This window comes from Bufo gargarizans, chromosome 4 (assembly GCF_014858855.1).
Source record: "Bufo gargarizans isolate SCDJY-AF-19 chromosome 4, ASM1485885v1, whole genome shotgun sequence".
In the NCBI taxonomy this organism is placed as follows: Eukaryota; Metazoa; Chordata; class Amphibia; order Anura; family Bufonidae; genus Bufo; species Bufo gargarizans.
Window position 1 is genome coordinate 46,473,057 of NC_058083.1, and position 16,311 is coordinate 46,489,367.

Below are 16,311 nucleotides of genomic sequence, written 5' to 3' on the forward strand. Positions count from 1 at the left end.
GTGACCCCCCCATAAAGATGCCCAGTCTCTATTAGTTACAAAAAGTTGCCAATGATGATCAGTAAAAAAGACTCATACACATTGTCTGCTCTCTCAAATACTTTTATTTAAGGTTCAGCCTATGTATCGGCCACATCTCCCAGACCAATGGCGGCTCCTCTGACCCAACCTCACTGCATCATCATGATGCAATGAGTTTGAGTCGGAGGAGCCGCCATCAGTCCAAGAGATGTGGCCGACTCGGGTTGTGTTTTCTGGACTGAACATGGTCATGTGTAGGAGCCCATATTATCAGAGGAGTAATGAAATTGCCCTGAGGATGGTAAACTTCAACACTAAGAGGAGGAAAAACAATAGTGAAGGAAACCTGTAGAGGAGAAGGACTGACCCTCCCTAGGGCAAAGGGGTAAAAAACCAACGGAAAGTACGGTAAAATGGTAAAGTACAGATTCCAAGCCCGGAATCCACCTCCTCATGCAGCAGATTGTATATATATATATATATATATATACATACATGCAGGGTGGTCTAAAAGTATGGAGACACCTGAACAAATGGAAAACGTTGGTAGGGAACACTGTCCTGTGTGTAGTATGTTGCTAAGGGGAACATGGTTCCAAGATGGCAGCTACTGTGGTCATTTTGAAACCAAATTGATATTTTCAAATAGGAAGTTGTGCATGTGACGTACAGTGGGATGCGAAAGTTTGGGCAACCTTGTTAATCGTCATGATTTTCCTGTATAAATTGTTGGTTGTTACGATAAGAAATGTCAGTTAAATATATCATATAGGAGACACACACAGTGATATCTGAGAAGTGAAATGAAGTTTATTGGATTTACAGAAAGTGCTAGAATTGTTTAAACAACATTAGGCAGGTGCATAAATATGGGCACCACAAAATAGAAATGAAATCAATATTTAGTAGATCCTCCTTTTGCAGAAATTACAGCCTCTAAACGCTTCCTGTAGGTTCCAATGAGAGTCTGGATTCTGGTTGAAGGTATTTTGGACCATTCCTCTTTACAAAACATCTTTAGTTCATTCAGGTTTGGTGGCTTCCGAGCATGGACAGCTCTCTGTAAGTCACACCACAGATTTTCCATTATATTCAGGTCTGGGGCCTGAGATGGCCATTCCAGAACGTTGTACTTGTTCCTCTGCATAAATGCCTTAGTGGATTTTGAGCAGTGTTTAGGGTCGTTGTCTTGTTGAAAGATCCAGCCCCGGTGCAGCTTCAGCTTTGTCACTGATTCCCGGACATTGGTCTCCAGAATCTGCTGATACTGAGTGGAATCCATGTGTCCCTCAACTTTGACAAGATTCCCAGTCCCTGCACTGGTCACACAGCCCACAGCATGATGGAACCACCACCATATTTTACTGTAGGTAGCAGGTGTTTTTCTTGGAATGTTGTGTTCTTTTTCCTCCATGCATAACGCCCCTTGTTATGGCCAAATAACTCAATTTTAGTTTCATCAGTCCACAGCACCTTATTCCAAAATGAAGCTGGCTTGTCCAAATGTGCCTTAGCCCACCTCAAGCGGCACTTTTTGTGCTGTGGGCGGAGAAAAGGCTCCCTCTGCATCACTCTCGCATACAGCATCTCCTTGTGTAAAGTGCGCCGAATGGTTGGACGATGCACAGTGACTCCATCTGCAGCAAGATGATGTTGTAGGTCTTTGGTGCTGGTCTGTGGGTTGACTCTGACTATTCCCACCATTCGTCGCTTCTGTCTATCCGAGATTTTTCTTGGTCTGCCACTTCGAGCATTAACTTAAACTGAGCCTGTGGTCTTCCATGTCCTCAATATGTTCCTAACTGCGGAAACAGACGGCGGAAATCTCTGAGACAGCTTTCTGTATCCTTCCCCTAAACCATGATGGTGAACAAGCTTTGTCTTCAGGTCATTTGAGAGTTGTTTTGAGACCCACAATTGACCCCCTTAAATACTCTCTCATAATTGGATTCCCCTGTGTATGTAGGTCAGGGGTCACTGAGCTTACCAAGCCAATGAGAGTTCCAATAATTAGTTCTAAAGGTTTTGGAATCAATAAAATGACAACACTGCCCAAATTTATGCACCTGCCTAATTGTGTTTAAACAATTATAGCACTTTCTGTAAATCCAATAAACTTCATTTCCCTTCTCAGACATCACTGTGTGTGTCTCCTATACGATATATTTAACTGACATTTTTTATCGTAACAACCAACGATTTATACAGGAAAATCATGGCGATTAACAAGGTGGCCCAAACTTTCGCATTCCACTGTATGTATCTGATTTGAATCCAAATCTGTGCTTAATGTGACGCACCTTTATTATTAACAATGTTCTCTTTGGTACAGACACAGATATGGCTACGAGATTAACATGTGAGGAGAAGACCGAGATGGTGCTGATCTCCGGGGAGCAGCAGATTTTAACATTATGCCCCCTAGCTAGACCACCCATTCACCGTGGCACAGTTGGCAAATTGCTTGCCAAATTTTAATAAACAAGTTCTGTATTGGACGCGCCAAAAAGTGGACGTAACAAAACTTCAACAAAGCAACAACAACGGCCGTCCTGGGGTCCTTCAGCAAGAGCCTACATCGTAGCACCCATCGTCTGTCACAGGCGAGCAGGGTGAATCAAACCATCGGGCGGATACTGGCTTCACACAAATGGCACCCAGACAAGATCTAGTTGCTGCATCACCTCAATAAGGACAATCCCAATTGCGACGGTGAATTTGTGGAATGTGTTTCACAGCAATTGCAACGGGACCCACATTTGGCGGTTCCAATACAGAAGCTGTTTGACTAAATTTGGCCTTAGTGTCGAGCATTGAAATCCGTTGCACTGACTGGGGTACTGCATACCCCCCGGAGATCAGCACAATCTCTGCCCCATGTTAATCTCACAGCCATATCTGTGTCTGTAACAAAGAGAAAATTCCATAATAACTTTGGCAGGAATAAAAGTACATCACACTGAGCACAGATTTGGATTCCTCGTCGGATACATATGTCACAGACACAACTTCCCATCCAGAGTCCTCTCCTGCATAACGGAAACAGGACGGATCAGTTCTGCAGCCCATAGACTTCTATTATGACGGAATGAATATCGAAATGCCTCTAAAGGCATTCGTCATAGAATTGCGTTATGGTCCGTGGTAACAGAATCCATAACACAATTCTGCTTTTACCAACAAAGCGTGAACGAATTTCATAACATGAAATTCACTCATCTCTAACTGCCACCTATAAATGCCAACTCATGGCCACCAACAGTTACGCAGCATAAACTATGACTCACGGTAGTTATAATGACTCTAGAGCCTGCACAGCAGTTACAATACCGCCTCACACTGTAGTCAGAGTCCCCCTGCCCATTATGGTGTCCTCTTAAGACCTTGCCACCTACGCATCCATCCTAAACATCACAGTACTCCCATAGAATGTTACTACCAGAGGGAACAGTCGCTCCCGATTCTGCAGTTATACAGTGCTTCCATCATCTTCCAGGAGCTGGACCACTTCTGCTGAGATGGATGAAGCTGGGCACTGTCAGTGACAGCCTGGGTCCACACTTGGTACAGGAGGGAAGCAAGTTTTGTCCCTGATGTAAAGGCAAGATGGAAGCTCTTACAGATGTAAACCATGAAGACAAAAAAAAGCTTAAATCACAAGTAAAAGATAAATCACAAAAAAAACGTAATAATTTAAAATATTTATAAGAAGAAAAAAAAAAAAAAAAAAAAATCCAGCCTCTCGTTGTACGTGGGTCAGATGTCGCCAGTGGAAACTCAGGCCCACAGACGTCCATAAAAACAATACGCTTCCTGGACTGGGAGAGATGTCATCAACAGGAACATGAGGACGGTCAATAATGGTTCATCCCGACCCATCACTTCAGAAGTTTAAACTTCTTCAAGTAGCGGTGCACTTCTTCCTTGGGGTACGGTCTGAGGGCAATACAGGTGGGGATGTTCTCAGGTTGTTCAATCCACAGTTTGTGATCGATATTGGCCTCACCCAATGTCTCAGCTAAACGGGTCAATGTGACCTCATCCGGGACCTGGAAGGACAAACACCGCCAATACTCATTACAAAGGGAGCAGTATTATAGCAGTTATATTCTTGTACATAGGAGGCAGTATTATAGTAGTTATATTCTTGTACATAGGAGGCAGTATTATAGTAGTTATATTCCTGTACATAGGAGCAGTATTATAGTAGTTATATTCTTGTACATAGTAGCAGTATTATAGTAGTTATATTCCTGTACATAGGAGCAGTATTATAGTAGTTATATTCTTGTACATAGGAGGCAGTATTATAGTAGTTATATTCTTGTACATAGGAGGCAGTATTATAGTAGTTATATTCTTGTACATAGGAGGCAGTATTATAGTAGTTATATTCTTGTACATAGGAGCAGTATTATAGTAGTTATATTCTTGTACATAGGAGCAGTATTATATTAGTTATATTCTTGTACATAGGAGCAGTATTATAGCAGTTATATTCTTGCACATAGGGGGCAGTATTATAGTAGTTATATTCTTGCACATAGGAGCAGTATTATAGTAGTTATATTCTTGCACATAGGAGCAGTATTATAGTAGTTATATTCTTGCACATAGGAGCAGTATTATAGTAGTTATATTCTTGCACATAGGAGCAGTATTATAGTAGTTATATTCTTGTACATAGGAGCAGTATTATAGCAGTTATATTCTTGCACATAGGGGGCAGTATTATAGTAGTTATATTCTTGCACATAGGAGCAGTATTATAGTAGTTATATTCTTGCACATAGGGGGCAGTAATATAGTAGTTATATTCTTGCACATAGGAGCAGTAATATAGTAGTTATATTCTTGCACATAGGAGCAGTATTATAGTAGTTATATTCTTGCACATAGGAGCAGTATTATAGTAGTTATATTCTTGCACATAGGAGCAGTATTATAGTAGTTATATTCTTGCACATAGGGGGCAGTATTATAGTAGTTATATTCTTGCACATAGGGGGCAGTATTATAGTAGTTATATTCTTGCACATAGGGGGCAGTATTATAGTAGTTATATTCTTGTACATAGGAGCAGTAATATAGTAGTTCTATTCTTGCACATAGGAGCAGTAATATAGTAGTTCTATTCTTGCGCATAGGGGGCAGTATTATAGCAGTTATATTCTTGTACATAGGAGCAGTATTATAGTAGTTATATTCTTGTACATAGGAGGCAGTATTATAGTAGTTATATTCTTGTACATAGGAGGCAGTATTATAGTAGTTATATTCTTGTACATAGGAGCATTATTATAGTAGTTATATTCTTGTACATAGGAGGCAGTATTATAGTAGTTATATTCTTGTACATAGGAGCAGTATTATAGTAGTTATATTCTTGTACATAGGGGGCAGTATTATAGTAGTTATATTCTTGCACATAGGAGCAGTATTATAGTAGTTATATTCTTGCACATAGGAGCAGTATTATAGTAGTTATATTCTTTGTCAAATTTCTTTTTATTTGGAAATAGGCAATGAGAAAGCGTCACAGCCGTGAAGCAACTATTCTGCCATGCAAGGCAGGACAATACACACAATCGACTTATACAATGAAATGGGGTACAAGCATAAGTACGAGGTATACAAGAAGTCATAACATCAATAGATAGACAGATATTCGGTGCTGACTAGCTGCAGAGACTTTTACGCTCTGTCCTCTACTAGTGTGTTGTCCTGCGCGTACCCTGTATCTACGTCCTGCATAGATAGACAATATGCACCTATTCAACAGACAATTTGACGTCGGTTAACAGGAAAAATTCCGGAAATGAACCAGTAGAAGGGGTAAACCTGGGAGCAAGGGGATAGACGTGCAATAGTCCGTCAACTTGGGGCATAAGGGGGGGGTTGGGGTGATGAGATCTCCGCGAAGAGACCCTCCTGCACACACGTATTCTATATGCTTCCTATCAGCTCCGAACATATACACTCTATCATACCTAGCACACTCTGCAATAGTAAGTAGAAGTTTAGGCTACTGATTAAGTTTCTATTCCCGCATCCTATGGGTCAGCGAGTCCGTCCCCTGTCTCCTATAGGTCTGCCATGGAGTCCAGATTTTTAGATATTTGTCATGTCGTCTGACCTCCCACCCAGCCAGCTCCTCCATTCTGCATATCTGGTCCACCTTTGCTTCCCAATGTGGCAATGTAGGTGGTTCCTTGCTAAGCCATTTCTGTGGGATTAAAAGTCTCGCAGCCTGGATTAAGTGCGTAGGTAAGTTAGATTTGGATGGAAACAGGCCAGAGGTGGGTAGCCAGAGAAGTACCAATTCCGGGGATAACTGAATATGTCTATTCATAATTTTATCTATCACCGCAGATACTCCCTCCCAGTACTCCCGTATTTTTGGACAAGACCAAAATATATGTGTTTGTGATCCGCTCCCTTCACCGCACCTCCAGCACAGGTCAGAGTTGCTGAGACCTTTAGTGAATAATTGTTTCGGGGTGTGATACCACTGAGTCAGTAACTTGTATGAGTGCTCCTGTACTCTCACGCACCTGGAGAACCCGTGTGAGTGCGCATGTATGCGTAGGATATCTGTTTCTGAAAGTTCTAAGTTTAGTTCTGCAGCCCATGTTCTTAGATAATGGGGAATCCCTACCGGGTTTTGTGTGTTGAGCGCCAAATACAGTTTAGAGATCAGTTTTTTAGGAGGTGATTCCGAGTGCATCAGCTTCTCAAACCATGTGGTTTCCGACTTGCTTTGTCTGTCTCTTAGTAGGGGCTTACTAACCGAATTAAATTCAATGGCGTCCAAAAAGTTACAGGAGGACAAGACATTATTCATGGGGTGTTGATCACTAAGAGCACCTGATGCCCCTTCTAGGAATTCTGTTATTGTGTAAGAGTGCATTTTGCTCCATGCTGGTGATACAATATCTGCCTTAGGTCTAGTTAGGTACGGGGCAAGGTCAGCCGGCATCAATGATGACGGGGCAGGTAGTAAGCTTTTGTCTTTGTTCAGCTGTCTAACTACAGCAGCTGTGCCTTTGAGTAGCACATGAGAGTGTAGTGAAGAGGAGTTCAAGTCCCACAGACCTGCTCTCTGCTTCTTATCTAGCTGTGCAATTTCCAATTCCCTACTTAAAATGTTGGACCACGGGGCGTGAAGTTGTAACCACCTCTTCAGGTGTATGGCATTATAGTATACGTGAGCATCGGGCATGGCCATAGTAGTTATATTCTTGTACATAGGAGCAGTATTATAGTAGTTATATTCTTGCACATAGGAGCAGTATTATAGTAGTTATGTTCCTGTACATAGGAGGCAGTATTATAGTAGTTATATTCTTGTAGATAGGAGGCAGTATTATAATAGTTATATTCTTGTACATAGGAGGCAGTATTATAGTAGTTATGTTCCTGTACATAGGAGGCAGTATTATAGTAGTTATATTCTTGTAGATAGAAGGCAGTATTATAATAGTTATATTCTTGTACATAGGAGCAGTATTATAGTAGTTATATTCTTGTACATAGGAGCAGTATTATAGTAGTTATATTCTTGTACATAGGAGGCAGTATTATAGTAGTTATATTCTTGTACATAGGAGGCAGTATTATAGTAGTTATATTCTTGTACATAGGAGGCAGTATTATAGTAGTTATATTCTTGTACATAGGAGCAGTATTATAGTAGTTATATTCTTGTACATAGGAGCAGTATTATAGTAGTTATATTCTTGTACATAGGAGCAGTATTATAGCTATTATATTCTTGTACATAGGAGGCAGTATTATAGTAGTTATATTCTTGTACATAGGAGGCAGTATTATAGTAGTTATATTCTTGTACATAGGAGCAGTATTATAGTAGTTATATTCTTGTACATAGGAGCAGTATTATAGTAGTTATATTCTTGTACATAGGAGCAGTATTATAGTAGTTATATTCTTGTACATAGGAGGCAGTATTATAGTAGTTATATTCTTGTACATAGGAGCAGTATTATAGTAGTTATATTCTTGTACATAGGAGGCAGTATTATAGTAGTTATATTCTTGTACATAGGAGCAGTATTATAGTAGTTATAGTCTTGTACATAGGAGGCAGTATTATAGTAGTTATATTCTTGTACATAGGAGCAGTATTATAGTAGTTATAGTCTTGTACATAGGAGCAGTATTATAGTAGGTATATTCTTGTACATAGGAGGCAGTATTATAGTAGCTATATTCCTGTACATAGGAGCAGTGCTAACATAATGGAGAGGACTCCTGCGGATGCCCAGCAATCCTGTTATTTCAGTGCTGACACTGGGGGAACCAGTGGGAAATAGAACTAGTGCTGTGGACTCCTCACTGCAGACCACCAGGTGACAGGCCCCCTTAGCACAGGGTGCAGACGCCCTCCCTTGGCTCACCTCCAGCACCACTTTGTGCATGGTGTCCAGCTCCTGCAGGTAAGCCTGAGTCTGCGGCTGCTGGTAGTGGAGATGAATGACAGCAGAGGCCGCATGGCAGGCCTGAGCTACCAGAGCGCCAAGCGGCCACCCGAGGTTGGACTGCAGGTCCCTGCGGAGCACCACGTACTGCACCAGCGCTGCCATCTAGCCTCCTCCTGCTGTCTTCTTCTTACAGTTGTTAATAAAGTTATTCAGCACTCCACATGTACAGTTACGAAGCAGAGCACGATTCGATTGGTCAGCACTCTATTTACCAATCACATTAGTAGAACCGCCCCCTTTGTGGTCATTAGAATGTGAATCTTTATTGGCTGAACATTCCACTCCTCACCAATCAGCGTGTGCGTTTCATTTTCCATTTGTTTCCAGGTAACTGAAGATCCTCAGACACTAGAGAGCTCAATATTTTATAATACATGTCTCCACCTCAGCATCCTTAAGGATTATATAAAGTGAGCGCTTATGGTCTACAACATAATGGCGTCAGTTTACTAGATGCCGGCTCATTTTGAAGACACAATTGTTACAGCGTTCAAATTGAATTCATTTTCTATTAACCAGACGGATAAGGACGTTTGGCGGTAGAACGGAGTATGAGGTTTGTTAACTCTTGCTTTGACCTAATAGGTCCTAGCATGTCTTGTAAATATTCCTATGTGAGGTGCACTACAAGTCCCAGCATGTTCTGTTAATCCCTTTAGAATTCTTCTAAATGTATTATGTGTTGACTGTATTTGCAGTAACTACTACTCTCATTATGTATGCATTGCAGTTAAGACAGGATTCAAACAGTCCATTACTAGCATTATAAGTAGTACTATACTGTGTATACGTCATGCAGTACATCTGCTGCTGTTCTACAACTCCCATCATGCCCAGAACATGTAGTTAGAGAGGTTTCTTTTTAAAATTTATAATTTATATTTTTTTATTTTTAATTCCTGTTTATATTTAATGTTTTTTTTTATTATGTTATTTCTTATTGTTTATTCTAATTATTTTATTTTTACCTTTTTTTTTTCCAACTTTTCTGTCCTCGTCAGGTGACGTCCAGCGTTTTCTTTGCGTTTGAGGTCTTGGTGGTCAGGAGCAGCCATGGAGCAGGTGGAGACGCTCTTCAGAGAAGGCGAGGCGATAGTATTAGCGTCTTCACATGTTGCAGGAAAACTGCGAGAAACCGAACGTGTTAGAGATTTGTGTTATGATGGCTCGTCACAGACAATTCTCATATTAAAGGGTTTGTCCAGGTGGTAAAGGTGTTTTCCGGGATTTTAATATTGATGTTCTATCCTCAGGATAGGTCATCAATATCAGATTGGCGGGGCTCCCCCTCCCGGCCACGCTCCCTGTGAGCGCACCCTTCCCTTTAATGTTTACTTACTGTCCGGCGACATCGCAGCGCTGAGCGAGCCAATGGCAGACGGGGACGAGCGTCCCTAGCGTCACCCGCGATGGTAGGGAGACTGGTGCCCGCCTGCCATTGACTGCTCCCCTCCCCTCCAGATATTTTCATCCGTGTGTAGGGAGCAGTAGCAGCGGCGGTGCGGAGACCAGGAGCGGTGCCGGGAGCGGGGTAAGTATATTACCGGTGAGGGGCCCGGCACATGTGTGTGTGTGTGGGGAAGGGGGTTGAGAAATTAGATAACTCCTTTAATGAGAACTAATACACACATCAAGAACAATAATATCTAGAAATCAGGGGCGGACTGGCCCTGGGAAAAAATACTAAAAATGGCCTCATTTCATAGTCGGGTCCGAATTGATGGAAGGCAGGGCCGGAGGTGGGTTCAGGCGGCCCCCTGGGCATCGGCCTACCTGAAAATTTTCCTGTAAGGTCTATGGCCAGTCCACCCCTGCTAGAAATCCATATGAGGGAAATGTCCCAAATTATTTGGCAGTTTCATTGGGAGGCTGGAATAGGTAAAGCATGGTGGAACCAAATGTGGGTGACGAGCAAATAAAAACTGCGTATGATTTTTGTTTCCTTTACACACAGATTTGCTCTGGCGTTTATTTGCCGCAAAAAAAAGCCATACAAACCTGAGGCTGGTGGTCTTTTTCAGGCATTTTCTCCCTATAGAGAAGATGGAACCATTACCTGAAAAAAACAGCTTGTGTGTCTGAGTTTCATATTCCCAGACAGCTGGAGCTAGGGTCTCAAAATGCAAAAGTGCTTCTAAAAATCTGTGTGTGAAATCAGTCTAAGGCTACTCTCACACTAGCGTTAATATGTTCCGGTATTGAGATCCGTCATAGGGTCTCAATACCGGAAAAAAAACTTTATTGTCAATGGGGACAAAACGTAACGCTCCAAAATGCGTTCCGTTCCCATACCGGAGAGCAGCATGCTGCGATTTGCTTCCCGTCCTAGGATGTGGAATACACAATAGAAAACGGATCCGTCCCCCATTGACTTTGCTATGTTACAGATAATACAACAGGATCCGTTTATAACGGATGCAGACGGTTGTATTATCTGTAACGGAAGCGTTTTTGCTGAACCCTGCCGGATCCAGTAAAAACGCTAGTGTGAAAGTAGCCTTAGGCTTCTTTTACGTCTGTGTTCACATGATAACCTATCCTGAGAATAAGATATAAATATTGAACTCCTGGAAAACCCCTTTAAATTTTGCTCCTTTTTTTGAAAGGAGCGGGCTCAAAAAAATAGCAATTCTGCCATTTTTTGGCTTTTGACTCCAAGCTTTTTTTCTTTCCCTTATTTCACTATGTGGCCATGATGGGAGTTATTGCAGATCCCGAGCCCTGCTGTGAGTTCTCATATCTGGCACCGTTATGGGTGGAAAGGGGTTAACACGCCCAGAACCCTTAGACAAATTGCAGTCCCTGTAATTGCCCCTTTAGGGCATGCTGGGAGTTGTAGTGTCCTTAACATGGACACTGCCTGTGTATGGATTTTCTGACCTGTCTGTCTCCTGCGGGGTAGGCGTCATGTCACATCTGGAGCAGCTAGAGACCTTGGCGCACAACTTGGCCGCCAGACAAGAGCAGAGCCGGCGGCAGGAGGACATAGTGCTGGACAAGAGAGAAGTGATCCTGCAGCTGAAGAAGGAGAGAGACGAGCTGCAGGCCAAGATCAGGCATCAGAAGGAGGAGGTCAGTGCCGCCCGCCCAAATCCATTGAGTGTAATATATAAGATTGATGGAAACCTCACATATCGTCCTCTCAGATCCAGGCGCTGTCAGCAGGAGACGAGGGAAGCCGCTCGCTAGGGCCAAGCACCCAGGAAGCCCTGCAAGAGCTGAGGCTGGAGGAAATGAAGGGCATCATGGAGGCACTGTGGTTCACAGGTAGTGTGGGCAGGGAGAGCATAACAATAATAATGTCTGTATAGCGCCAACATATCCTGCAGCGCAGCGGCTAGTTACAGATGAGCGAGTTCAGTGCAAGAAATACGCTGCGTGCGTCAGTGTGATGTCCCGTTCTGACCTCCGCTCCGCTGACAGGATCGCACGGCTTTATAATGCTGTGTGTTCCTGCCAGACCTGGAATCTACTGAATGACACTGTCGCCATTATGTCAGAACAGTTCAGTAGATTCCAGATCTGGCAGGGACACACAGCGTTATAAATCATTATAATGCCGTGCGATCCTGTCAGCGGAGCGGAGGTCCGAACGGCACCTCACACTGACGCACACATTGTGTTTCTTGCACTGAACTCGCTGGTCTGTAACTAGCCTAAGAAAAAAAAAACTGATATACTGTCAGTTTTTCATAGTCATTTTGCATCTGCGTATGCATCCATTTTCTGGCCATCTATCCGGTTTTAACTGCCGTTTTGCATCAATTATTAAAAACTGATGAATTTCAGAGGTTTTTTTTTGTTTTTTTTTAAAGACCCTAACCCTTACAGTGCTCTAAGTATATATTATGTCCTCCACAGTGCCCCCAGTATAAATAATGCCCCCTGTATTGCCCCCAGTATATATAATGCCCCCCACCCCTCAAAGTGCCATCTGTAGATATAATACACCACCACAGTGCCCCCAGTATAAATAATGGCCACTGTATTGCCCCCAGTGTCTGTAGTGGCCCCAGTATATATAATGCCCCCCACCCCTCAAAGTGCCATCTGTAGATATAATACACCACCACAGTGCCCCCAGTATAAATAATTGGCCACTGTATTGCCCCCAGTGTCTGTAGTGGCCCCAGTATATATAATGTCCACTGTATTGCCCCCAGTGTCTATAGTGCCCCCCACCCCTCAAAGTGCCATCTGTAGATATAATCCACCACCACAGTGCCCCCAGTATAAATAATGCCCACTGTATTGCCCCCAGTGTCTATATTGCCCCCACCCCTCAAAGTGCCATCTGTAGATGTAATACACCACCACAGTGCCCCCAGTATAAATAATGGCCACTGTATTACCCCCAGTGTCTGTAGTGGCCCCAGTATATATAATGCCCCCACCCCTCAAAGTACCATCTGTAGATATAATCCACCACCACAGTGCCCCCAGTATAAATAATGCCCACTGTATTGCCCCCAGTGTCTATAGTGCCCCCACCCCTCAAAGTGCCATCTGTAGATGTAATACACCACCACAGTGCCCCCAGTATAAATAATGGCCACTGTATTACCCCCAGTGTCTGTAGTGGCCCCAGTATATATAATGCCCCCCACCCCTCAAAGTGCCATCTGTAGATATAATCCACCACCACAGTGCCCCCAGTATAAATAATGGCCACTGTATTGCCCCCAGTGTCTGTAGTGGCCCCACCCCTCAAAGTGCCATCTGTAGATGTAATACACCACCACAGTGCCCCCAGTATAAATAAACCTCCCCCCTATTGGTGGCAGCAAATAAAAAAATAAAATACTCACCTGGCCACAGGCAGTCCCACAAACTCTCGCTTCGCACCGGAGGCAACAGGACATGACGCTCCCAGATTGATCAGGTGACGTTACCATGCTGGGAGCGCAGGTGCGAATCGAGTGTTCATGGGACTGCCTGTGTCCAGGTGAGTATTTTATTTAGTTTTTTTTTTCCTTACTCCCTGCATTCTGCCCATGTAACTTTTCAGAGCTGTTAGACAAGGACCCATTGATTTTAATGGGGTCAGTCTGTCAGTGGCCAACTATTGGACGTGTCCTATTTTTTGATGGGCAATATTCACTGGTCTCTAAGAAAACAGCCATGTGAGTGGCCCCATAGACTGCAGTGTGAATGTAGCCTCAACAGGGCAAACAAGAGCTTGTGAGGGCCCTGCCCGCAGGAGCTTACAGTCTGTGCGGACGCCTGCACTCATCCATTATAACACAGTCGGGACAGGAGAGAGATTTGTGCTGCTCATGTATTTGGCTCAACTGTAACAAACTCTCAGCTGTGAGAAGTGTTAGGACTGTGGGCCTTACCTCTGTGTTTTCAGGCATCAGCGGGAAGAAGACGGACCATGGCGTTTGCTTCTGTCTCAGCACGGCCTTTGAAGGCCACTACCTGGACTCCTATTACATCCAGGTGCATAGTCTGGAGAAGCCGCGGATCATCCGCCACAACGTCCCGCCGTTCATTCCTCTCAAAGAAATCACCAATTCGCACCTGCAATCGGACCTGAAAAAATTCCTCTCGGTTCTGTTTGACCATCTCAACGGGTTCGCCGGGAGAAAATTCCAGGCCGATCAGCTTCAGGTATCCGTATGTCCTCATATACTTGGTTTTATAATGTCTCCCTGCTTGCTGTCAGGGAATGAGAACACTTTGTCCACACTGAACTCCCAAGTTTTGGTGCAGCTCTTGGTCTATGAGGATCGCTGACTGAGGCTGCCACCTGGTGGCCAAATGGAGAATAACACAAAACAGGAGACACAATGGCTACAGCGGCAGAGCTGGGTGCTCAGTCCATTATTTTATGTATCAAATCTAGAACCATGTTGAACCCCATCATGCGTTATACTCCAGTCACATCCAGAGCTGCATTTAAGATGCTGGTGCCAGTTGAATCCAGGTGTAAAGGTTTCTTTATATACAGGGCGCTGAGGGCACCTACATCCCTGACACCCTGCAGAGGAATTCCCTCCACACCGTCCTCTCCTTCAGTTACAACGTGACGATCGACAACCAGAATTTTTGCTTCTCTGCAAAGCTGCAGTACGGCGCTATTACGGCCGTGCTTCCAACAGAGGCGCTGGTCACGTGTCCAGGTAATCGCGGCGGCGGTGGCGGCCATCGTGTTTGGCATTCCTTGACTTTGTGACAGATTAATAAAGCTTGTTTTGTTTTTGCAGAAAATGCTGGACCTGTGCAGGAGGCGGCGGTGTCATCCCACTCCTCGTTGTTTCGCAGTAAGCCCCTCCATAGAGCTCTGGAGTCGCTGACTGTATAGGACTCACTCAGCTTTCCCAGAGTCAGATAAATAAATAAATACATTTTTAATAACTTGAAAGATGGAGGCGGCCAAGAAGCTATAACCGAAAATGGGCGGAAAGTCTCTTAAAGGGCTCGTCTAGTCTTATGAAGAGTTCTGCAAAATTTATAACGGACTTTGTGCTTCAGTTTTTCACCATGTTCAAGATCTCTGCTTGCTGTCCGTGCAGTTGTATTAATGAATAAGATGTATTGATATAAAATGTGTAAACTGCTCTCACTGTAAAAGTGAAAACGCTCGCCCTCTTGTGGCGAAGTTGTGAATGGCAGATGTCATGGTTAAGGCCTCATGCACACGACCGTTTTTTTTCACGGTCCGCAAAAACGGGGTCCGTGGGTCCGTGATCCGTGACCGTTTTTTCGTCCGTGGGTCTTCCTTGATTTTTGGAGGATCCACGGACATGAAAAAAAAGTCGTTTTGGTGTCCGCCTGGCCGTGCGGAGCCAAACGGATCCGTCCTGAATTTCAATGCAAGTCAATGGGGACGGATCCGTTTGATGTTGACACAATATGGTGCCATTTCAAACGGATCCGTCCCCATTGACTTTCAATGTAAAGTCTGGAGTTCTTTTATACCATCGGATTGGAGTTTTCTCCAATCCGATGGTATATTTTAACTTGAAGCGTCCCCATCACCATGGGAACGCCTCTATGTTAGAATATACTGTCGGATATGAGCTACTTCGTGAACCTCAGATCCGACAGTATATTCTAACACAGAGGCGTTCCCATGGTGATGGGGACGCTTCAGGTTAGAATACACTACAAACTTTGTACAAGACTGCCCCCTGCTGCCTGGCAGCACCCGATCTCTTACTGGGGGATATGATAGCACAATTAACCCCTTTAGGTGCGGCATATTCCCCTGTAAGAGATCAGGGCTGCCAGGCAGCAGGGGGCAGCCCCCCCCCCTCCCCAGTTTGAATATCGTTGGTGGCACAGTGTGCCAACCACCATCGCCCCCCTCCCTCCCTCTATTGTATTAAATCGTTGGTGGCACAGTGTGCCAACCACCATCGCCCCCTCCCTCCCTCTATTGTATTAAATCGTTGGTGGCACAGTGTGCCAACCACCATCGCCCCCTCCCTCTATAGCAGTAACATTGGTGGCAGTGTGCGGTCTCAACAGTAGAAGATTCATACTTTACCTGCTTGCTGCTGCGATGTCTGTGTCCGGCCGGGAGCTCCTCCTACTGGTAAGTGAAAGGTCTGTGCGGTGCATTGCTAAAGAACTGTCACTTACCAGTAGGAGGAGCTCCCGGCCGGACACAGACATCGCAGCAGCAAGCAGGTAAGTATGAATCTTCTACTGTTGAGACCGCACACTGCCACCAATGTTACTGCTATAGAGGGAGGGGGCAATGGTGGTTGGCACACTGTGCCACCAACGATTTAATACAATAGAGGGAGGGAGGGGGGCCGATGGTGGTTGGCACACT

General features: G+C 44.1%; 2 protein-coding genes across 2 annotated transcripts; one reads left to right on the forward strand and one right to left on the reverse strand.

Moving 5' to 3' along the window:
* Positions 1-2,277: 2,277 nt before the first annotated feature.
* On the reverse strand, positions 2,278-8,699 carry PTRHD1 (peptidyl-tRNA hydrolase domain containing 1). Its single transcript, XM_044291391.1, has 2 exons — positions 8,442-8,699; positions 2,278-4,070 (listed from the first exon to the last, which is right to left on the reverse strand). The coding sequence occupies exons 1-2, from the start codon at positions 8,625-8,627 to the stop codon at positions 3,900-3,902; spliced, it is 357 nt and encodes a 118-aa protein (XP_044147326.1). The 5' UTR covers positions 8,628-8,699; the 3' UTR covers positions 2,278-3,899.
* Positions 8,700-9,017: 318 nt separating this feature from the next.
* Positions 9,018-15,153, forward strand: CENPO (centromere protein O). Its single transcript, XM_044290070.1, has 7 exons — positions 9,018-9,081; positions 9,527-9,609; positions 11,428-11,597; positions 11,672-11,792; positions 13,879-14,138; positions 14,479-14,650; positions 14,735-15,153. The coding sequence occupies exons 2-7, from the start codon at positions 9,579-9,581 to the stop codon at positions 14,830-14,832; spliced, it is 852 nt and encodes a 283-aa protein (XP_044146005.1). The 5' UTR covers positions 9,018-9,081; positions 9,527-9,578; the 3' UTR covers positions 14,833-15,153.
* Positions 15,154-16,311: the final 1,158 nt, after the last annotated feature.